This window comes from Equus przewalskii, chromosome 1, assembly GCF_037783145.1.
Source record: "Equus przewalskii isolate Varuska chromosome 1, EquPr2, whole genome shotgun sequence".
Taxonomy (NCBI): domain Eukaryota; kingdom Metazoa; phylum Chordata; class Mammalia; order Perissodactyla; family Equidae; genus Equus; species Equus przewalskii.
The window spans coordinates 173,050,799-173,074,035 of record NC_091831.1 but is presented as its reverse complement, the minus strand read 5'-3'; the positions used below and the strand labels follow the sequence as shown (position 1 = coordinate 173,074,035).

General features: G+C 34.0%; 1 protein-coding gene across 27 annotated transcripts in view; it reads right to left on the bottom strand.

Annotated features, from left to right (window-relative positions):
* MIPOL1 (mirror-image polydactyly 1) overlaps positions 1–23,237 on the bottom strand; it is a 302,383-nt gene that overhangs the window by 150,677 nt on the left and 128,469 nt on the right. For all 27 annotated transcript variants that reach the window (XM_070629153.1, XM_070629266.1, XM_070629211.1 and 24 more), the window contains one exon: positions 3,634–3,741. In XM_070629153.1, the coding sequence (XP_070485254.1) occupies positions 3,634–3,741 (108 nt within the window). The remainder of the gene's footprint in view (positions 1–3,633; positions 3,742–23,237) is intronic.

Sequence of the window (23,237 nt, the reverse complement as noted above, 5' to 3'; positions counted from 1 at the left end):
TAGAGTGAAGCTCTTTTATATGATACTATAATGGTAGACACATGTCATTTACATTTATCAAAACCCATAGAATGTACAACACAAAGAGTGAACCCTAATGTAAACTATGGACTTTGGCTTCTACTTATACCAATGTAGGTTCCTGTACCCTGACAGATGTACCACTCTTGCGCTGGATGCTGGGGGCTTGTGCATGTGTTGGGGCAGAGGGTATGTGGGGACTCGACTTTCTGCTCAATTTTGCTGTGAACCTAAAACTGCTCTAAAAAATAATAGTTTGGATTTTCTTTAGAAAGAATAAGAAACTAATCACATAACCCAGGAGAACATTTATACTTTAGGAATATGTGGAAAAAGAGGTACCAACTAAAGGAGAGCAATGAAAGAAAAGAAAAATGGTGAGGATATAGCATAGCAACAGAGAACCACAGTAAAGTACTTCAAGAGAGTGGGGCCAAGAAGATTGACATGATAGGAATATTGGGTAGGATAAAAGACGGTAAGTTTCACAGGTTTAACCATCAGAGGTCACATAATCTAAGAAAGAATGCCTTTCAATGGAATTATAGTGGAGAAGCCCAACTGTAGGAGGTTAAGATGTGTGATAAGGAATGTAAATAAATAAAATGCAAGAGGGAAGAAAGACAGTATACATGACATTTCTTATAAAGTCTGATGTCTGCATATTTATAGCTAATCTAAATTTATTTTAAAATCATTAAATGTTCAAAATTATGTTCTTCAAAAAACCAATTTCTTAACATAAGTGGATAAAATTTATTTTAAATGAGAAAATACGCTGTCTTTTTTTAAAGTGACTCTCAGGGTATAGATTAGTATCAGCATAAATTCAGCCTATCACCCTATATGTACCACTGTGTTTTACTCATTATTAGAGAAAACTGCAAATGTTATAAAAGTAGGGAAATAGTGTCATGCTAGCAAATTTAGCTAGTATAATTCCATGCTACTTCAAAAATAATGCTTATAGATGATCACCAAAGTCTAATTCTATGCTCTATCATGAAACGTAATTGAGGAAGAATTTTCTGATTATGAGAATAAACAAAAGCATTATTATTTAAATAGCACTAGATTATTAAAAAGTATTTCCTTGTATGATAAGCGTGTATTTGCCATAATCATCACTTTGAAAAGTTCTATGTAATGTATGACCATTAACTTAGATTGTTCCCAAACATATCTCTAGGACTATTTCCTTTAGGAATTTCAGCCTAACACAATGAAATAAAACAAGAGTTTTTCAGCTCTCATTCGATTCAAGTTTACCTTAATTAGCGATATTAATAATAGTACTATTATGATAAAGTACTAGAAATATTATTGGCAGACTGAAAGGTCCTGGAGACAATCAATCTTTTAAAAATTCCTCCTAAAGCTCATCTAAGATACTAACTAAATATTATATCAGTTAACAAAAAAGTGACACTTGTAAATGGATTGTAAAAGATAAGCACACTGCTCACAGCGGAAACAGTTTATTCACCAGATAGCTTGGTAATAAACTGCTTATTATTCACAACTTCCAGGCGACTCGATGATACGGAGTGCAATCAAAGCACCAAACAAAGAACAAAGTCCCTGAAAAGTAAGAATTTTAGAAAAAGGATTCAGAATACAGCATGCGCATTATAAATAACCTAATTTTCACAATAAATTTAAGGTTTCTCATGAAGAATTCTGGAATAAAATAGCTAAAAAATGATTCAAAGTCAGTGTTATGCAGGACAGACATTTTAAAAAGAGCTAAAATGAACACAGGGACTTTAAAAAGACTGAACTGATAAGCGAGTTTTTAAAAATTGATTCTTCCTCCCATCCTTACGCTACAAAAAGCTTAAGTTGGCTTAGTTAATGGATGAAGTTTTGAAGGACTAAAAGACAACAGAACATCTGACACTTTTGCACAAAAAGACGAGCAACTAGAAAAGATTTTAATGTAGTATATTTGTCAGGGGTAATAAGGTAGCTTTGTTTATATACTACTTTCAATTACACAGTCCACACTTTACAGAAATTTCTATTTTATGAGGGTTTGGTTTTTGCTTTGTTTTGTTTTGAACTTCCAGGTCTCTTTGGGTCTACATTTTGCCTTCTAATTTTAATAACCTCTTAGAAATGTGCATCTATTTCTCTCCATAAATACCAGCTGCCATTTAATTCAATTTAACATAAATACACAACCAAAAATGCCAGAATAAAGAGTATGCAATCATTATCTACTTATTAAGTACTAATACCTACGAACCAGAATTTCTAGTTTAGGTTCTGTTTTAATTGGAAATAGCCATCTCACAGAGAACACATGAAATCTGTCCCCTAATGCTGGTAATAAATTAGCACACATAAGGGAAGCTGTCTTTAAAACAACGTTACTTTTGATTTGCAAGGATATATTAAAAAAATTTATTATACTTAATTTTACTCTTTAAATAGTAAATTCCTTGGGGTAATTAAGAAATAACCACAGCAATCTACAATTCCTTTCTTTCCCATTTATTGTTCTGATCTACAAATTCAAGAGAAAAGGAGAGAAAGTGCATTAAACAATAACACAGTATATCCACTACTAACAGAATTTCAAAATGAAACTACATTTTGTAGAAAAATCTGACTTCAAGCAAACCTCACACTTTATGAACAGAGTAAAAATATTTTCCACATCGAAACGTCACCATTTTTCTCAATACTGGTAGATGATTCTGGCTTGGTGAGTTACACTGCTAATGACATGATATTCTTTTGTAATCTGTAGCAAAAAATGAACTTAAGACAACAAAGTATGAAACAGTCCTCTTGAGAGCCTATCTTTTTTTTTTACTGCACAATAGCAAGAATGATGAATCTTTTCTGTTTCCTGTCGATATGTTTTGTTTTTACTTTTAACCATCAATGAGAATGGAAGCACCCTGAGGGCAGGGACCACTATTATGTCGCAGGCACTACGCTAGGAACTGGGGCAAAGACAAAAAGGAGAACGGAAAATATCTTAAGAAAAAAATATAATTAGTAGAATTGAAACAGTGTTCTTTCTCATGATTACTGGATCTATATTACAACACAACAGAACTTTTTGTCATGAAATGTACGTTTCACTTGTTTCAAGTTCTGGTAGAATATATCTTCTTTCTTTTTTTGTTATAAGTAACATTTGAGTAATCTTTCAATTCCCAAACATATTCACATACCCTTGAGGGAGTGTCAGTTCAGTGTGTTACTGATATTATAAGTTATTTAAAACATTGTTGTAATAAATATTGATGCGAAGAAAAGGCTCATGATTTACATCATTTTTCTTTTAGTGTGGTCACTTTTTATTAACTACGAAAGGTAACAATATATTATAAAATCAAAAACAGAATGAACATCAACCGAAAGTTATTAATATACCACCACTCAAAACTCAGAAAATATGTTGTTTTCACGTACACATACACGAAATAAACTAACGCGATAACAGAAGGGTGCTGTCTCCGTGTTTGAAGAAGGGGTTGTTGGCAAACACCACAGCTCACTTCTGCTGAAATGTACACAAGTGAAATGTGCAGCCCAGAAAGCTGGCACCAAGGGCTTACAACCTTAATTTGCCTGCAAGAAGGAGTGGAGATTTACCTTCAGAGCACGTTCTTGATTGTTTTCAGCAGTCAGATGTCTCATGTTGTTTGCTGAAGTCTGGTTCTGCTCTTTCAGATGATGAAGCTCCTGCTCCAGCCGTTTGCACTGCCACAGGGGAAGAATCCCATTAAGTAAAGGAGTTATAGCATTTTTTTTTTCACCAAGCCACATAAATTAATGTAAATAATACCACTGTATTCTCTAAAAGACAAGGTATCTTGTGCAACAAGAATAGTAAGTTAAAAGTAATGTTGAATATGAACAAAAGAATATAGTACTCCTGCAATTCAACTGCAATTTTCAGCATGACTTTCATTAATCTAAATATTACCAGATGAATTAGAAAAATACATATTTTTTATAAAATTAAGACCAAACTAGATTTAAAATTATTTTCTTCATTAACTAAATGCTTTTCATTATACATCTGCTGGCTGAATAAAAACGTGCTTCTAAACACCACAATGAGTTCTAAATAAACTACAATATGATATTCTGTGATAAATTTTTAACAAATAAAAATTACTATAAATATATATATATTAAGAGATTTTTCAAATTTTTAGAAATATCTAAAGAAACAGTTGTGTAGGAAAAAAAGTAACAGCCATAGAGGGGCTAAAGGACTTAGAAACAACTAAGGAAACAAGTGTTTTAAATTTCTATTTTGACTAAACCTTACTTTTTAAATGAAACAAGTGAACACAAACATGTGAAATCACAATTTGACCTACTGGGACTATATGAGGATATAAGTAAAAAAGAACTTATAAATAAAAGCATAAATGGTCTAAAATAAGCATCTATGTTAAAAAAAATCAGCAAAATCTTCATGTCATTTGAATAGAAGATTTTAATATAAATCTATCAAAAATTTTACACAATAATTATACAGGCTATAAGCTGATACACTGCAAATCGGGACCATGTGTAGATACATGAAGGATTTGCAAAGGAATTAAGTACTAAATGTATCTTTCAGGAAAAAGTTACAAATCACTCCTTAATATATCTATTTTTAAATTTGGATATTTAAATAACAACTAATAAATACACATATTGACCCAAGATCTAGACAAAGTTACTTCTAGATTATTTGATAAATGGCTAGTTGTCATAATGAATTAAAAATCATTATTATGACACAATCAAGATGCAGTCATAATCCAAATGGGTGTTTCTTCCTACTCTAACATTGATTTCTTTTGCCTCTGACCATTATAATATTCTGTAGTCTATATCAGCATTTCCTAACCTTGAGTAATATACAAATCCTTTTAAAAGAAAAAGTCTTACCAGACTCCTGATATTGACTTAAATTATATTATACAGTATATTATATACATTATTATATTATATACAAATACAAAATTAGGTACACATGCCTCATGCATATGTAATACAATTAAAGAACCAAAATAGATTTATAAATTAAATTTAAAAAATCACAAAATCAGGTCTTTTAAAGTTAATATTAATTTAGCAGATAAAGTTTTGTTGAAGCTGAGCTCTGCAAAGATGATATAGTCCTGACTGATACGGTGGCAGGTTGGCAGGTCCTTTCACATTGCCATGTCTATTCCAACATGTGCGTGTGACAACTTAATTCACCTATCACATTTTTAAAAAATATGAGTGAAACCTTTGTGACATGATATCATTTGGCCTTTATTTGGAGGGGACACATGATTTACATATTAAACTCTGTATATGGCTCTTTTTAGCCTGAAACAATTAAAATATTTGATCACAAACGCAATCAAAATACAAATCTGTTGAGTGAAGAAATGAACTATGAGGCATGAAAATGAATAAGATACAGAAGTAAGCATCACAATCTAGTAGCAATATTCTCTACTAGAACTATCCTTTACATTTTCAACAATCTTAATATAAAATTCTTACATATTAAGCACTAAAGTGGAATGAGTAAATATGACCTATGAGGTTACAAAGGTGGGGTAGGTAATTTTGGCTATGGGGTGAAAGCACGTTTCATGGAGCAGATGACATCGAGCTGGGTTTGTTTTGAGGACATGATTTTATCAGCTGAAAGAGGAGAAAGAGGAAGAATGTAAGAGAAAAGGAGTGGACGTAGAACCATCAGGGTCTTTCTAGAGAAAGTGAGACAGCACAGTCACAGAGCTGTCTGACCACCTGCATTTGTGTTCTCAAGTAAATTAGAAACGACCCAAGGACAGAGACTTCTTTCCTATCCACATGAGTCACAAAAAGAATTCACTCACTCCTGTTCAAGAAATAACTGGTAAATTTATTTTCCTTTCTTCATGAGGTTTAAATTTAACACTGACCTTGGAATGAAACTGCGGTGAGCCAACACTAACTTTGAACTGAATAAAAACATAGATAAATGCTCTTGTTAAATACACATTTGTGATTTATATTTAACTATATTTAAGACTTCTTTAGATTTATTCAATCCTATATTATTTCTCCATTTGATGTTATACTTGGAGACTCTAACATACTCCCAAAATTGCCTATTCAGGTATAAGTTCTTCTAGTTATTTCCTTTCTTTTCTTTACTAAACTCTAACTTTGAAATTTATTTTGAAGTAAAAAGATTTAACTGTTTTTTCATTACCAAGTGCTACACTATATTAATTATTGTCACTTTATGATTTTGTATAATATTTATAAAGTCAATAAAAATCCTGTTCTGTAATTTACATCTCAAATTTTCTTCACATTGTCACCAATTGAGTCTCTATACATGTTTATTTTTAAGTTTTGAATTGCCAGTTAAAACATATAGAAAGAGACAGGGAACAATATAACAGAAACTGTTGTACCCATCACCAGTATTTACCAAATGAAAACAAATTTGCTATAATTCTTTCAAATTTTTATAAGATAAAGCATTAGAACTTTAACACATTTCTCCATTCCCCAATCTCATTGCCATCCCTTCTCCCCAATGAACCCCTATTTCAAAGTACATTTTCATTAAACCAATACAGTAATACGCCACATAATGACATTTTGGTTAACAACCACAAACCAGAAATATGATGGTGGTCTCATAAGATCAGTACCATATAGCCTAGGTGTGTAATAGGCTATGCCATCCAGGTTTGTATAAGTGCACTCTGTGATGGTCGCACAACAACGAAACCACCTAACGATGCATTTCTCAGAATGTATCCCTATCATAAAGCAACACATGACTGTCTTCACTAAGCACTTATCCTGTGCCAAGCACAGTTACAGATGGTGGGGGTTACAGCATTTGACAAAGTCCATAAAAATCCCTGCCCCCATGAAACTCACATTCTGGTTGGGAAAAGAGACAATAAAATACATAAACGAAATACACAGTATGATAGAAGGTGAAAATGTTATGGAGTAAAACAGATTAGAAATATAGGGAGTACCAAAAGAGTAGATAAGGAAATCGTTTGCAATCTTTATAGGAAAGACACAATTGAGAAAAAGATATTTGAATAAAGACTCTAAGAAGACAAAGCAGTAAATCTTCAGATCTTTGCAGGGAGTGGTTCAAGCAGAGGAACAGCAGGAGCAAAGGCCTGATGTGGAAGCTTGTCTGGCATGTCTGAGTGACCACAGGAAGAACGTGGCAGGAATGAAGGAAGCGAGGGGGAGACACTGGGAGAGTCTGGAGAGCCCTGAAGTCCTTATAGAGACCATGACTTTTAGTCTGAGTGACAGGGAAAGTTGCTGGAGGATTTTGAAGAAAGAAGGACCAGGATTTGTCTTACATTAACATGGGTTCACACTCCTGCTCTGTTAAGAACAGACTCCAGGGAGACGAGGGAAGCAGCAGGAAGTCTGGTTGGGAGGTTATTGCGAGTCCAGGAGAGATGAGGTGGCTCGGGCTAGGATGGCAGCAGCGGAGCTGTAGTCAGACTGAATATATTTTAGAAGATACTGACAAAAAAACTTCCTTTCAGTGGTGGTCATTCTTGTCCTCTTGTTCCTGACCTTACAAGGAATGTTTCCGCCATATAATCATTAACATGCATTTTGGTAGATTCCTTAATCACATTAAGGACATTATTTTTTATTTCCTAGTTTGCTAAAAGGTCCCACTTCCCTTCCATAAAAATTTACAGGATGTGTTTAATTTTACTGAATGCTTTTTCCATATGTGTTGTATTAATATGGTTAGTTTATCTCAATTTTCTAATGCATAATAACTGTTTGATCACTGATGAGCCATAACTGATCATCACATTGGTTACATTCATTTGTAGATGTATACGTGCGTAGGAAAAATAGCTACCTTAATTTGGTGTACAAATGTTTTCCATCAGATTGCTGGTATGTTCCTAAGTGAAACTGACCTGTAATGTTCCTTTCTTGGACTATCGTTTTCAGTTTTGTTATCAAGGTTGGATTAGCCTCATAAAAAGGTTTGTCACTTTATTCTCTGAAACAGTGTATATAAAATTATCTGCTCTTTCAAGAACTGCTAGATAGCCCCCACCAAGCCATGTCAGCTTTGCTTCTGGGTCCAAGTTCCCATTTTCCGACGCACAGCTTTTCCGAGGTCTTTCAGTGATCCATTCTGCCTCACACTCTTTCCTGGATCTCACCGCTATGGTGAAAGCTACTCCCCGGCACTCTGAACATGCTACTCCATCGCAGCCTGGCATCTATTGTTGCTAATGTGAAGTCACTATTAGTCTAGCAATCATTCCTGCGGAGGTTAATCTGTCTCCTCTCCAAGGCTGCTTTAACATCCTCTGCAGCGCCTTTCGAGCTGTACAGTTCTACAGTGACAAGCGGTGGATTTAACCTTGTAGATACTTTTTGTGATTCTCCAATCTGGAATATTCACAGCTATTATCTCTTGGAGTGCTACCTAGCTTTCATTTTGAAACTCATATTAGTCTTATATAGATCTATTCTTTTTTTCTTTCATGTCTTTTAATCTCTATTTCATATTTTAAATTTCTGTCTATGGGGGTAAATCTGAGCATCTATCATTAGTGACTCTCGAGTCTATCTTCAGCTGTGTCTACTCTTCCTCTGTTCATGTGCCTTTTAATTTCAGTGACTAGACGTTTTCTTGTATTCTATTTCAATTCTGTCCATCTTTTTGTTTGTAGTTTTTTTTCTTTTTGAGAAAGATTAGCCATGAGCTAACATCTGCTGCCAATCCTCTTTTTGCTGAGGAAGACTGGCCCTGAGCTAACATCTGTACCCATCTTCCTCTGATTTATACGTGGGATGCCTGCCACAGCATGGCTTGATGGGCAGTGTGTAGGTCTGCACCCGGGATCCGAACCAGCGAACCCTGGGCCACGGAAGCAGAACGTGTGACCTTCACTGCTGTGCCACCTGGCTAGCCCCTGTAGTGCTCTTTTTTATATGTCTATTTAATGATTTCCCTGTTTAAATACACATATTTTATATTCTTTCATGTTTCCCTATTACATCAAATTGCTGATGGCCTAATTTTTTAAATTACCCTTCATGGTGGGCTTTTTTCTCATGTGGTGTGTAGAAAGGTAGAGAATCCTCCTCTGGCAGAAGTTCTGTATTAACCTGTGTGGGGAAGAACTGTTAGACTGCTTTTGCATTTGTTTCTGCTGGGTGACCCAAAGTTTTTACTCATCTAGGACAGGCTTTTATGTTAATGTCTTAGTTTGTGGGTTCTCACCATGATGGTTATGGAATTTGGTGTCCATACTCCCACATGGAGTGGGTCTAGCTGTTCAATTTCGCAGGATAATTTTTTCTCCTTTTGCTCAGTCGTGACCAGAAACAAACTTCCCTGTCACTTTCCTGAGCCAGTGAGTTGTCTATTTTTTCTAGATTCCCTTACACTAAAGAGGTGCTCTTTCTATGGTTCTGGGTATATGTGTAACGGTCTCCACTCAGTTCCCACTTCAGCTGGTCCTATCATCGCTCCTTGGGAGGGCAACACAATCCAACGTCCTTCTGTTGGGATCTTGATCTGCTTTTATAGCCCCAGTTAACTAGCACATTTGCAACCCCTTAGGTTTCCTTTTAATTTTTACTCCTTACAGACTTTCTCTTTCATTCTTTTTGAAAACATGAGGGGAGAAGGGTACTCCCAGGTCAATTTTTATATGAAATAAGAATAGTTTAATAACAATAAAGCTACTTTTGTGCTGAGGGCATTATCTACCTTCTATACTTGGGCTCAGTTTTCATGGCCATGCAGTACAAGAGGCATAGAAGACAAGGCTCAGGGACCACCCAAAGTGGCAAGTGTCCTAAAGGGCTACACTTTCAGGTGTTTAATGATCCTCCCCACTTTAATGAAGGAAAAGAAACAAGAAAATGCTAGAGATGTATGTCCCTAAGTCAAGGAACATATAATTTCTTCTATGATTTTAGACAGCTTCATTTTGAACTGACACAATTAAAAATAACATAGTATCTTCCCTGTTCATATTCTGCCAAATATGAATGTTCTTAAAAATTCTAATGCATGAATTAAGACCTAGTAGTTTCATTATACCTTTTTTAGTTAAAAAAATTTTTAATACTCAAATTGAACTTAAGTAAATGCTATCTGTATATGGCCACAGTGTCCTTGAGAACTAGGATTCTCACCAAAAGAGACAAAAGATACAGATGAAAGATAAAATAAGTAAAAACCCTTTAGGTCAGAATTTGAATTGGAAGTATCAGTATGAAAATATAAAGAGTTTTATCTTTAAAAAATATATTAAAAAATACGTGTGTGTGTTTGTGCATTTCCTAGTTCTGCCCGTTGAAAAAAGCTAGAAACAACAGGAAATCCAGTAGCACTGAGTACTCCTAGCACTTAGTCTGTGGGTTCCAAGTCCCATTTCTTACCAAATAAAGGACTCCATGGATACACAGCTGCATCTCGGTCTGGGACAAGAAATGTACAATACGACCCAGGAACACCTGTTCTTGGCAGAAGTTTTGTGTTAACTCTCAAAACTGAGGAACTAAAAAGGGACTCAAAAAGGACTCAGAAGCCAACTTGAAAAGCTCCCCACTAGCTAAAGACAATTTGAACATCAATAAGGACAGCAACTGCAGAATATGAAAACATAAAATATGTTTAAATTATTGAGCTTATAATGATACTAAAAATTTTTAAAACTAATTGTCATTGTTGGCAAATACTAGTAAGCCAAGAATTAATCCACCCTTTCTTATATAAACTTTAACACTAGGTAATCAAATGATGAAAATATGACTATAGAAATATTCAAGCTAATAAAGAAAAAGGGAATGTAGGAATATCATGATTTTGAAATCATTAATATACTAAGAGACGTAGGCATTGAGATCTGCTAACAACACAGTTCTTTCACAGCCTGACATGTGTTTCCAGATGAAACACAAAAACCACCTGTGAAGCAGTCTTGCTAATAAAAACTCATCTGAATCTCATCAAACACAATTCTTATAGAAGAGAGAAACATTAAATGACACTATAGGGATGCAATGAATAAACCAGGAAACTCTGCAAGAAAATTGACTCAGTTTGTTTAAAAAGTAAATCCCAAGGGGAAAAAGAGATAGAAAGGGAATCTATAAATTTTAAAAAGTGTTAAGAGTCAATTCAATCATTTGCAATGTGTGATTCTTATTTAGACACAGATTCAAAACACAGAGGAAAAGTTATATTTATGAAATCACTGGAATTTGAAAACTAATCAGATGTTTCACAATATTTTCGGTGTGATAATGGTACTGTGGTTACGTTTTAAACAGTAGTCCTTATCTTTTAGAGATAAACAATAAAAGTTGTAGATAAAAAAGGATATTATGTCAGGGATTTCCTTCAAAATAGTATGAGAAGAAGTAATTGAGTGGGGGATATAGATTAAGAAGATGGATGATTGTAGCAGGGTGAAATACCACAGGGGTTCATGATCCTATGCTCTCTAAGCTCACTGATAAGAAGAAAAGGATTAAATGTGCCTCTGTAAACAAACAAAACTAACTCTACAATGTGAGTGAACTAAACATATAAAACACAAAAATCGATGGCAAATTTTTATAAAATTAATTTGGCCCCTATCTACTACAAGATCTGTTTTCACCAGTAATTTCCTTCTACTCATTATCGTGAATTCTGAAGAATTATATCAAGCAGAAATACATTGGTATGATTCTGTTTTACTTCATGTTTACTTTCTGAAAGGTTATCACGCCTTAAGTTTTTAACAAAAAGTTCTCTAAGATCGTCTAAATTTTTAACAGCTGCTGGGTCTCCTCCTGTACAATCTGCCTTCGGTCACAAATCATTCTGATTGCATTACAATCAAACATCTTCCCACTTGGATGCTATACAACCCTTTCCTTTGCAGACAAAAAATAATACCAGACTCTTCCAGTCAAAACAGAGACGGAACTTTGGTGTCAACGTGAATCATGTACTCTGAACTGCAGATGTTTGGAAGCCCTTAGCATTATATAAATAAGTTTTTATTCCTCTTCATTTAGAAGAATTTTTCAAATCACTGTATTTTAGATTTAAAAACAATAACTTGAATGCTTTTCTCACATTACAATAACGTGGAATAAAGAGATTTCAAATTCAAAAAGTTAACTTGTTTCTTCAAAGCCCTGGCAGAATATCAACAACTTGGTTTAAACGAATATTTATACAACACTCACAGGTTTAAAAATACCAAAGATTAAAAAAGAAAAACAATAATTATGTGACCGAGTCTCTGAAACCACATATGCTGCAGCTGATATACGTGTGTGTGTATATACATATGTTTACTGAATAATTTATGTTTTTTTATATTTTATATACTTATTATATATCTCTCTCTACATAATACATATAATATATAAATTATTCAGTAAATATTCATTGAGCATCCATCAGGCAACATGCTAGTCAATGACGTGTTTCTACATATTTAAATATATGTATCCTTCATATAAACATTTCAAAAACACCACACAAAAGTAAATAACTAACATTTTAATAACAAATACAGTAATTTACACTCATTTTAAACTATTAAACTAGTCCAAAGAGATTAAAGAAACATTTAAAATCACAAAGTATAAGGATTAGTAATTATTTAAAAAGGTATCAACATGTATACAGGTATTTATTTAGTATGCTATGCTATTAAAATATTTTTGTAATACTGTTTAACATTAAGTTATCTATACTCATAAAAAGCAGTTCATTTGAAAAACTGTGTTTTGCCTCTCTATTTCAGAATAAAGGGTAACGCATATATTATTAATGACGGCCAATCAACTCTTAGTGAGAAATTAGTATGTGGCAGGCGCTCTTCTAAGCACTTTACGTGTATTAAATCAGTAAATCTTCATGTGGACCCTATGAGTTAGATACTATTATTCCATTTTGCAGAGAAGGATAAATAACTTCAGAGGCAGAGAGTAATAAATAACTTCTTCAAAGCCATGTAACTAAAAAGAAGTAAAATTCAAATTCAGGCAGTATAACTCAGTTTATCAACAAAATTTAGTGTGCCCATATATGTACAATAACAAAAGGAATGGAAAGAACTAGAACTACAGAAAAAGTTGATGATGACATTTTAAAATGTGAACTTTGAACAACTAGAGATACAGATAATTTTTTAAGTAGTACATTGAGCTGATATAAGAAAATACTCAACGTAGATCAGAATGGAATATGGACTAGCTAGTATATAGAATTATCACCTTTTAACTCAGTTCATTCATACTGAACAAAGTCTACACAAAATTAATGAAAACCACCTAGGCAATTATTTCTTACTTTTTAATTGCAAATTCTAAGGATAACATAGTATCTAAAATCATAATGCTCTTTTTAGGAGTATAAAACAAAAAAAAAGCTATTCTTTTACTATCACTGAAAGTGTTTTCTTTCAGACTAAGTTCTTAAAAAAGCCACATATGTGTTTGCGTATTTATATATATTTTACACATATATACACTTATATACCCATATTAGTATATTAACATATATATTTATGCATGCACAAAACACACACACTTTGTATAAAATTGAAATCATCAGATGTTCACATGAGAATGTCAAAAATATCTATTTCTCCTTTGTATAAACTGCAAACTTTAAGAAAGTAGAGTCCAGTGTGTCTATCCACTGCTAAAGAGTCAGCAAGGTCCCTAAAACATGGGTAGTATTAAATATCTATTATGGTTTTACTGTATTCCCTCCTTATAAATGGAATTTATTCAGTCATCCCTGCTAAACTTGAAAATTATCTTAAGCTCGCTCCCATCTTTATCCTAAAATTGGACGAAGTCCTGTTCCTTCAACATGCTTTATTCTCTATCCACACTGTCATACCATTTATTCAGCTTCTGAGTTTCTCACTAACTGGCAAGAGTCATGCCTCCAGTCTCCAGCCTTTCCAAATTATCCTCTATTCTAGTAGTTCCCAAAGCTGGCTGCAAATCAAAATCAACAGGGGAGCTTAAAAAAAGAACGTGTTTATGTATGTGCACGTGTTTTCAGGTTGCATCTCAGAGCTAATAAATATTCCCAAGAGCTATTTCTAAAATACAACTCTGACTGATCACACTAACTCCTACCTGCTCTACCTGGATAGCCTTTATTGGCTCTTGCATTGCTTACAGAATAAAAACCAAGTTTTGGAGAATGACAGTGGCTTTTCATGAACCAGACCTATTTCATATTTTCTCTTTCCTCCCCAACTGCACACTTTGTAGTTCAGACATGCTAAATTATTCACAGTTCTCAAAACATGAACATTCCTTATAACTTTCACGCTTTTGCAGAAGTGTTTACACGTGTCTGATTTATTTACACAGGACCAGACCCCATCTTTTCACTGGGAAGCCCTCCTGAGGAATACGATGGCCTCCTTGCTTCTCTGGATTCACTGCCCTTCCTATATGTGCTCATGGCAACCGTCCACTTGGCCTTCTCCCTCACATCCACCTACGATCCCAGGGCTGAACCTAGGACCTGGCTCACTGAAGCTACCTAACGCACGTTTACTAAATAAACCATGTGAATTTCCTTTAAAGAAATCTTATTTTTTCCATACTAACTTCCTTCTAAAGTTAAAGGCATATGCCACTAAACAATATTTAGGCAATCATATGCCTATAGACATAAATACAGCTAAGAATATAAAATCTGAAAAAAGTATATGAAAACTAATTTTTAAAATATAGAAATACACAAAATAATAGTATTACTTATGTTTCCTGAAAGATCATAAATGTAAACAAGGACTATTTAATGATATGCCTTTCAATTGACTCCCAATTAAGAAGCATAAGTCTAAATCTCTAAAAGCTTGCGATAGAGCAGCAAAACAATAATGCAAGTGGGGCCATAGAAGGAAAAAAAAAAAGTAGTAAGACAAAGATTCTTCCATCAGTGAAACAAGAGAGGGTCTTGTTTCCAACATTCTAGCTTGTCTAGGAGCTGCCCAAGGGACTTGTTTCTGCCTTGTCTGACTTAGAGCACTGACGGGGATGACAGCATGGTTTGGATATCAGGTTGGAGGTTGCTGAAAGCCGTAGTGAACACACAGCAAGCGGGAACTACAGAACCACAGAGCCACAGCTGTCCACAGTCAAGACATTATTAGCAGAGGACTACAACAGATATCCAAGATCCTGCAAAGCAGCAAGTGTGAGACTCTAAGGGAAATGAAGACATTTAAAAACAGCCAAGCATACAGAAAAATTGGGAAAAAAGCACACACAGGCCCAGGGGAGACTTATCTCCAGAAAAGGCCCAAGAAGACCTTGAATCATCTCACCAGGCTGATTACTGAAAGTATTCTCCTGCACAGAGCCAGTCCACAAAACGGGAGGTGTGGCTATTTCTTCAAATGTCTGATTTTCAACAAAAAATCAGAAGGCATACAAAGAAATAGGGAAACATGGTCTATTTGAAAGAACAAAATAAATACCGAGAAACGAACCTTAAAGAAACACAGATCTCCAACTTAATGGACAAAAACTTTAAACTGCTGTCTTAAGTATGCTCAACGAGCTAAAGGAGAACACGAACAGAAGACTAAACGGCATCATAAAATGATATATGAACAAAAATGAGGATATCAATAACATAAGAGAATTATTTTTAAAAAAGAACCAAACAGAAATTCTGGGGCTGAAAAAACACAATACTTGAATTGAAGAATTCACGAGAGGGGTTTCAACAGCAGACTCCAACAGGCAGAAGAAAGAATCAGTGAACGTGAATAAAGGTAGTTAAAGATAGTTTGAAATTATTGTGTCTGAGGAGTAAAAAGAAAAAATAATTAAAAAAAAGTGAACAGAACCTAAGGGATTTAGGGTTCCATCAAGTGGACCAATATATACATTATGGGATTCAAAGAAAAGTAAAGAGAGAGAGAAAGGGGGAGGATGGCTTATTTGAAGAAATAATGTCTGAAAACTTCCCAAATTTCAGGAAACATAGGAAATAAAAATGCAAAAAACTCAACACACTTGGATTTATTGCAAGTAGAATAAATCTAAAGAGACCCATACCAAGATACATTATAATCAGACTGTTCAAAGTCAAAGACAGAATCTTGAAAGCAGCAAGAGAAAAGCAATTCTTCATGTTCAAGGGATCCTCAATATGATTATCAGCGAATTTCTCAGGAGAAACCTGGCAGGCCAGAAAGCAGTGGGATGATATATTTAAACTGCTGAATGGGAAAACAAACAAACAAAAAACAATACCCTGTTGAATGAGAATTCCATATCTGGCAAAAATGTCCTTCAAAAATGAGGGTGGAATTAAGACATTCTCAGATAAACAAAAACTGAATGAGTTCATTAACATTAAACTTGCCCAACAAGAAAGGCTACAGGAAGTCCTTCAAGTTGAAATGAAAGAACACTAGACAGTAACTCAAAGCCATATAAAAATTTAAAGATCTCCAGTAAAGTCAAATATAAAAATCTGTATTACTATAATTTTGTAATTACCTTACATTCTTTTATAGGATTTAAAGACAAAAGCATAAAATAATTATAAAGCTATGTTAGTGAGTACAGAATATATAAACACGTCATTTGTGACAATAACATAAAACGGGGAGGCAGAGCTGTACAGAAGTATAGTTTTTTTTTATGTGATGGAAGTTATCAATTTACAATAGATTGTTATAACTTTTAGGATATTTTATGTACTCTCCATGGCAACCACAAATAAAATATCTACAGAATATACACAAAAAGAAATGAGAAGGGGATCAATGCATATCACTATAAAAAAATCAACTGAAGACAAAGGAAGGCAGTAAGAGAGGAAACGAGGGACAAAGAAGCTATAAGATGTACAGAAAAAATGAACAAAATGGCAATAGAAGGTCCTTCTCTATCAGTAATTACTTTAAATGTTACCGGACTAAATTCCTCAATCAAAAGACATACATTGGCAGAATGGATTAAAAAACAGGATCCAACTATATGCTGTCTATCAGAGAGTCACTTTAGATCTAAGGACATCTGTAAGTTGAAAATGAAAGAACAGAAAAAGATACTCCATGCAAACAAGACAGAGGCCAAAAGAGAGCTGGGCTGGTTATACTAATATCAGGCAAAACAGACCGTAACAAAAGACAAAACTGTTACAAAAGACAAAAAAAGGACATTACATAATGATAAAAGGGTTAATTCACCAAGAAGATACAACAACAGTAAGGAGGTTTTCCACTCTCTGATTTCAAAACTTATCATAAAGCTACAATAATCAAAACATGTCATGCTGGCATAAAGACAGACATGTAGACCAATGGAACAGAATAGAAAGCCCAGAAACAAACCCTTGCATATATGGTCAAATAATTTTTCACTAACGTGCCAAGACCACTCAGTGGAGGCAAGGACAGTCTTTTCAAGAAACAGTGCTGGGAAAACTGGATATTCACATGCAAAATAATGAAATTGGACCCTTAACACTGTAAACAAAAATTAACTCAAAATGGATCAGGAAACCATCTACAAACATTAACTCAAAATGGACTGAAGATAAATAAAAGTAAAAGTTAAAACTATACAGCTCTTAGAAAAAAATATAAGGGAAACACTTCATGACACTTGATTTGGAAATGACTTCTTGGATATGACACCAAAAGCACAGGCAACAAAAGTCAAAATAGATAAACCTGACTACCTCAAAATAAAAAACTTTTGTGTATCAAAGAACACAATCAACAGACTGAAAAGGTATCATGGAATGAATGAAAATATCTGTAAATCATATATGTGTAAGGGGCTAATATCTAGAATATATAAAGAACTCCTGCAACTCAAAACAGTAACAAAAAACCCTGATTAAAAAATGGGCAAAGATCTTGAATAGACATTTCCCCAAAGAAGGAATACAAATGGCCAATAAACATACAAAAGATGTTCACAGTCATCACAGAAATGCAAATCAAAGCCACAATGAGACACCTACCTCACACCCATTAGGATGGCTATTATCAAACAAACAAAAGACAGAAAATAACAAGCGTTGGTGAGGATGTGGAGAAACTGAAAGTCTTGTGCACTGTTGGTGGGAATGTAAAATGTTGCAGATGCTATGGTTAACAGTATGGCAGTTTCTCAAAACTAAAAATAGAATTACCATGATTCAGCAATTCCACTTCTGAGTATTTACACAAAAGAACTGAAAGCAGGGTCTTAAGATATATTTATGCATCCATGTTCACAGTAGCATTATTCACAACAGTCAAAAGGTAGAGGTAACCCGAGTGTGAATGAATGAATAGATAAAACACAATGTGGTAGATACTCACAACGGAATACTATTGAGCCTCAAAAAGGAAGGAAATTCTGACACCATCTACGACATTGAGGACATTATACGTAGTAAAATAAGCCAGTCACAGAAAGACAAATATGGTAGTTCATCAAAATGTTAAAAATAGAGTTACCATATGACCTAGAAATTCCACTCATAGGTATATATCCAAGAGAAATAAAAATATACGTCCACACAAAAACTTGTAAACAAATGTTCATAGCAGCTTTACTCAAACACAAAGTAGAAACAACTCAGATGTCCATCAACTGATGATTGAATAAACAAAATGTGGTATATCCATAAAATTATTATTTGGCAATTTAAAAAGGATGAATTATAAATAAAAGTACTAATACATGCTACCATATGAACTTCAAATACATTATGCAAAGTAAAAGTCATCACAAAAGGCCACATATTATGATTCCACTACATAAAATGTCCAGAATAGGCAAATCTGTAGACAGTAGACTGGTGGTTGCGTAGGGCTGGTGGACGGGTATTTTGAGAGGAATGAATGGGAGTGACTAACAAGGGGAACAGAGTTTCTTTTGGAGATGACAAAAATATTCTAAAATTGTGGGAATGCACAACTCTGGGAATAAAAAATACTGAATTGTACACTCAAATATGTGAAAAGCATGTGAATCACAATAAAGCTACTAAAAATGTAAAAAAAAAATTGACTATACATCAATAGATCTATTTCTAGGCTCTGTACACTGTTCCCCTGATTTGTGTATGCCCAAGGCACAGTCTTGATTTTTATAGTTTTAGAGTAAATCTTGAAATCAGGTAGCATGAGTGCCCCATTTTCACTCTTTCACAAGAATTCTTTGAGTATTCTATGTCGTTTATACTTCCATAACATCTTAAAAATTGGTTTGCCAATTTTTTTTAAGTCTCATAAGCTAGATGAAATGGGTAAGTATTTAAAATACAACCTTTCAAAACTTACACAAGAAATAGAAAATCTAAATAGTTCTGGTAAACTGTTTCTCAACAAATCTGTCCATTTCATCTAACTTATCAAATTCACTGGCATGAGGTTGTCCATATTATTGTTATCATTTAATGAACGTAGGTTTTGTACTCATATCATTTCATTCATTTCTGAATATTGGTAGTTTGTGTTTTCTTTTCTTGTTCAGTTTTATTAGGGATTGTAAATCTAATTAATCTTCATAAAGAACCCACTTTTGGCTTATTATTTTTCTCTATTGTTCCTGTTTTCTATTTCATTTATTTCTGCTCTTTATATTTTGTTGTTCTACTTATTTTGTGTTTAGTTTGCTTATCTTTTCCTTTTCTTAAGAGGGAAGCTTAAATCATTGATGTTTGGTGTTTCTTATTCCTAATATAAACATTTAAAACTATGTATATTTCTCTGGAAGCACCACTTTAGCTATATCTCACAAATTTTGATACGTTTCACCTCATAATCTTAAATTTGTAATATTTTTCTAATTCCCCTTTCTCTACTTACGTTGACCCTTGGATTATTTAAAAGGGTACTGTTTAATTTCCAAATATTTAGGGATATTCTAGATATCTAATTCTTAATTTCTCATTTAGTTCCCTTGTGAACAAAAAATATACTCACAATTTCAATCTTTTCAAATTTACTGTGACATTTCTTCAGTTCTAGCATATAGTCTTTTTTATTGTTCCATGTGAAACTGAGAAGAACGGGTATTCTTCTCCACGTGTTTTACTCAGTTAAGTCAAAGAGAATGGGAAGTCAAGCCTTCCACAATGGTAATGATTTTGTCTAGATCTTCTACCAATTACAGAGAGATCAGGATTATATCTCTACTAGGATTGCTGAATAGTGTATTCCTCACTTCAGTTTTGTCAGTTCCTGTTTCCTGTATTTTGAAGATGCTATTACGTATACAAACATTTAACATTGTTATGTCTTCTTGATGAAATGTCCCTCTTTACCTCTGGTAATAATACGCTTTTAAGCCGACTTTAATGTTAATAAAGCCACAACACCTTTTTTATGCTTACAGCTCACATATTATACCTTTCCAATCCCTTTACTTTCAACTTATCTGTGTCTTATTATTTCAAGAGATTTCTCACAATTTGTATAAAATTGAATTCTGACCTTTTACTGCCTTTAATGTGTCAAAGTATTTACCTTTAATTGGGAGTACTATTTTCTCCTAATGGATTGGGTTATTACTATTTTGTTATTTAATTGTTTCATCTGTTGTTGTCTCCCTCCTTTCCTACCTTCTTTGGGTTAACTGAATATACTTCTAGTATTCCATTTTAATTCTTATATTGCTTTTTCAGCTATGATAGTTTATACTTTCTTGTGATTTTTCCAAAAATTAAAACATATGTCCTCAATTTATTATAATATTCTTAGAATAATGCTTTACCACTTTATTTAAAATGTAAGAACCAACAGAAAAATTCCATTTACCGTGCTCTTTCTTGTCATATATTTTACATCTCTTCTATTTGGAACAATCTGTTGCATATCTAAGAAAGTAAGAGAATATAAAGGAACAGCTTTTATATTTACCAAACTATTTCCCACTTTCGGGGCTCTTCACTCATTCCTGTGGATTAAACTTTCTATTTGGTGTCATTTACCTCGAGTTAAAGAACTCACTTCAGCACTGTGTTTAGGTAATACACATCTACTAGAGTTCAGTTTTCTCAGCTTTCATTTATCTAAAATAGTTTTACTTCATCTTAATTTTTGAAGGACATTTTCATTATATATACAACTTTAGGTTGACAGTTGTTTCTCTTTTTCATTTTACTCCTTCAAAGATTTTGGCCACTGTCTTCTCACTTCCATTGTTTCTGATGAGAAGTCAGCCATCAATCACAGAAATGTTCCAGTATCTATCTGTCTCCATCCCATTGGCTGCTCTCAAGATTTTCTCTGTGTACCTGGTTTTCATTAGTTTGACTCTGATGAGCCTAGGTGGGATTTTCTTTGTCTTTATTCTTCCTGGTGTTCACTGACGTTCTTATCTACAAGCTTGTTTTTACCAAATTTGAAAAGCTTTCAGGCATTATCTTTTCAAATATTTATTCTGCCTCATTTTTTCTATCTTATTCAGGAACTCCAGTCGCACACTTGATAGACTGCCTGATATTGTTCCACAGATCACTGAGGTTGTGTTCTTTTATTTTCATTTTTTTCTTCTCTTCAGGTTAAATAATTCCTATTGATCTGTCTTCAAGTTCATTAATCTTTTATTGTACAGTCTCTACATTGCTAAGTTTGTCCACTGAACTTTCCAATTCATATATCACAATTTCAGTTTTACAGTTAGGTTTTTTCTAGAGTTTTAGTTTTCTTGTTCATATTTTCCCATCAGTTCACTCATTAGGATCATCTTTCCTTGAAGTCTTTGAAGAAACTTAGCATGGCTACTTTAAAGTACATTTCTGCAGTTTCTGACATATTGAATTATGTCAAGATTTGTTTCCATGGACGACACTTTTTCTGGATTGTGGGTCACATTTTCCTGCTTATAGGATCTTCAATTATACACTAGACATTGTGGATGGCTCACTGTAAGGTGCCTAAATATGCTGTCTTTCTTCAGAGTTGGGACTTTTCCTCTAATAGACAGCTAAAGTTATTGCTGGATTCCTTTGGACCTATCAGACTTAGTTTTATAATTTATTTGAGTAGGTGTATTCCAGTTTTAAAGTTAATCCTAGGGCCTGACCCTTACTCTAGAGCTGTTCTTTCTGATATGCTAGCCACAGGAAACATGTGGCTATTAAAATTTAACTGTATATTAACTAAAATTAAAGTTTAAAATACATTATTCTTTTGCCTTAGTCACATTTCAAGTGCTCAAGAACCACATGTGTTCATGGCTACCATACTGAACAATGCAGAAAACATTTCCACTACTGTTGAATGTTCTGTTGAACAGCACTGCATCAGGACCTTGTCCTTATCTTAAGGAAGAATTAACTGAGTGCCCATGGTACTCAGCAAGGTCTCTCCACTCTGGTTAGACCAGAACTCCAGCTTCTCCATTTAACTTTCGGCACTGTGGCCGTGCTTCCAACCCACCTGCATGCAGACCCTGTGCATGAATAGCATAACTCTTGGGAAAGGACTGACGGTAAATTACCACACAGGTATCTGGTGCTCCCCCTCCAGTCCCCCTCAAACATATGCACGTAGTATCCTTATTAAATAACATCTCCTGCAAACTCCAACTGCTTCAAACACCCAGACTTAAATTTCTCCTTCTTAGTGCAGCAAGACCGCTGCTCTGCCCGGGCTCTACCTTCCTGAGGCAGCAAGAGCGTCTCCAGACATAAAGCTGGGGGAATCACTGAGCTCACCTCTGTGCTTTCCTGTGCAGCTTGTTCACACATTTTTTTCCAATTCTACAACTGTTTTTTGAGGGATAAGATAAGTAATAATTAGTCTTCCGTGGCAAGAATCCTCTCTTGTTTTTCCAGGGACCAGAAACAATTTTTCCCTATCAAGAAAAAGGTTCCTGCAGTACAGAAACTGACTGACTGGTGTGACAAATTTTCATTTGTTTTAAACTGACTGAACACCCAATGAAAACTTTTTCCCTTCTAATTTCCTATAACTTTCAAGATGTCTTTTCTTAATATCTGTAAGGCTGGTGATTTTTCTAGAATAGTTAACAGGAAATCAAATTATGTATGTAAATTCCTATATACTTCTTTAGTAGTGAAATTTTTTTCCAGGGTTTGCAACAATATATAAATGACAATAATTACAAAATTATGTGTAAATTAGTACTGGTCTTTATTTACTTAGCATCTAATAGCTAGCAACTGCCAACCTATCAAATGTGGCTACTGAGTTTAAGAA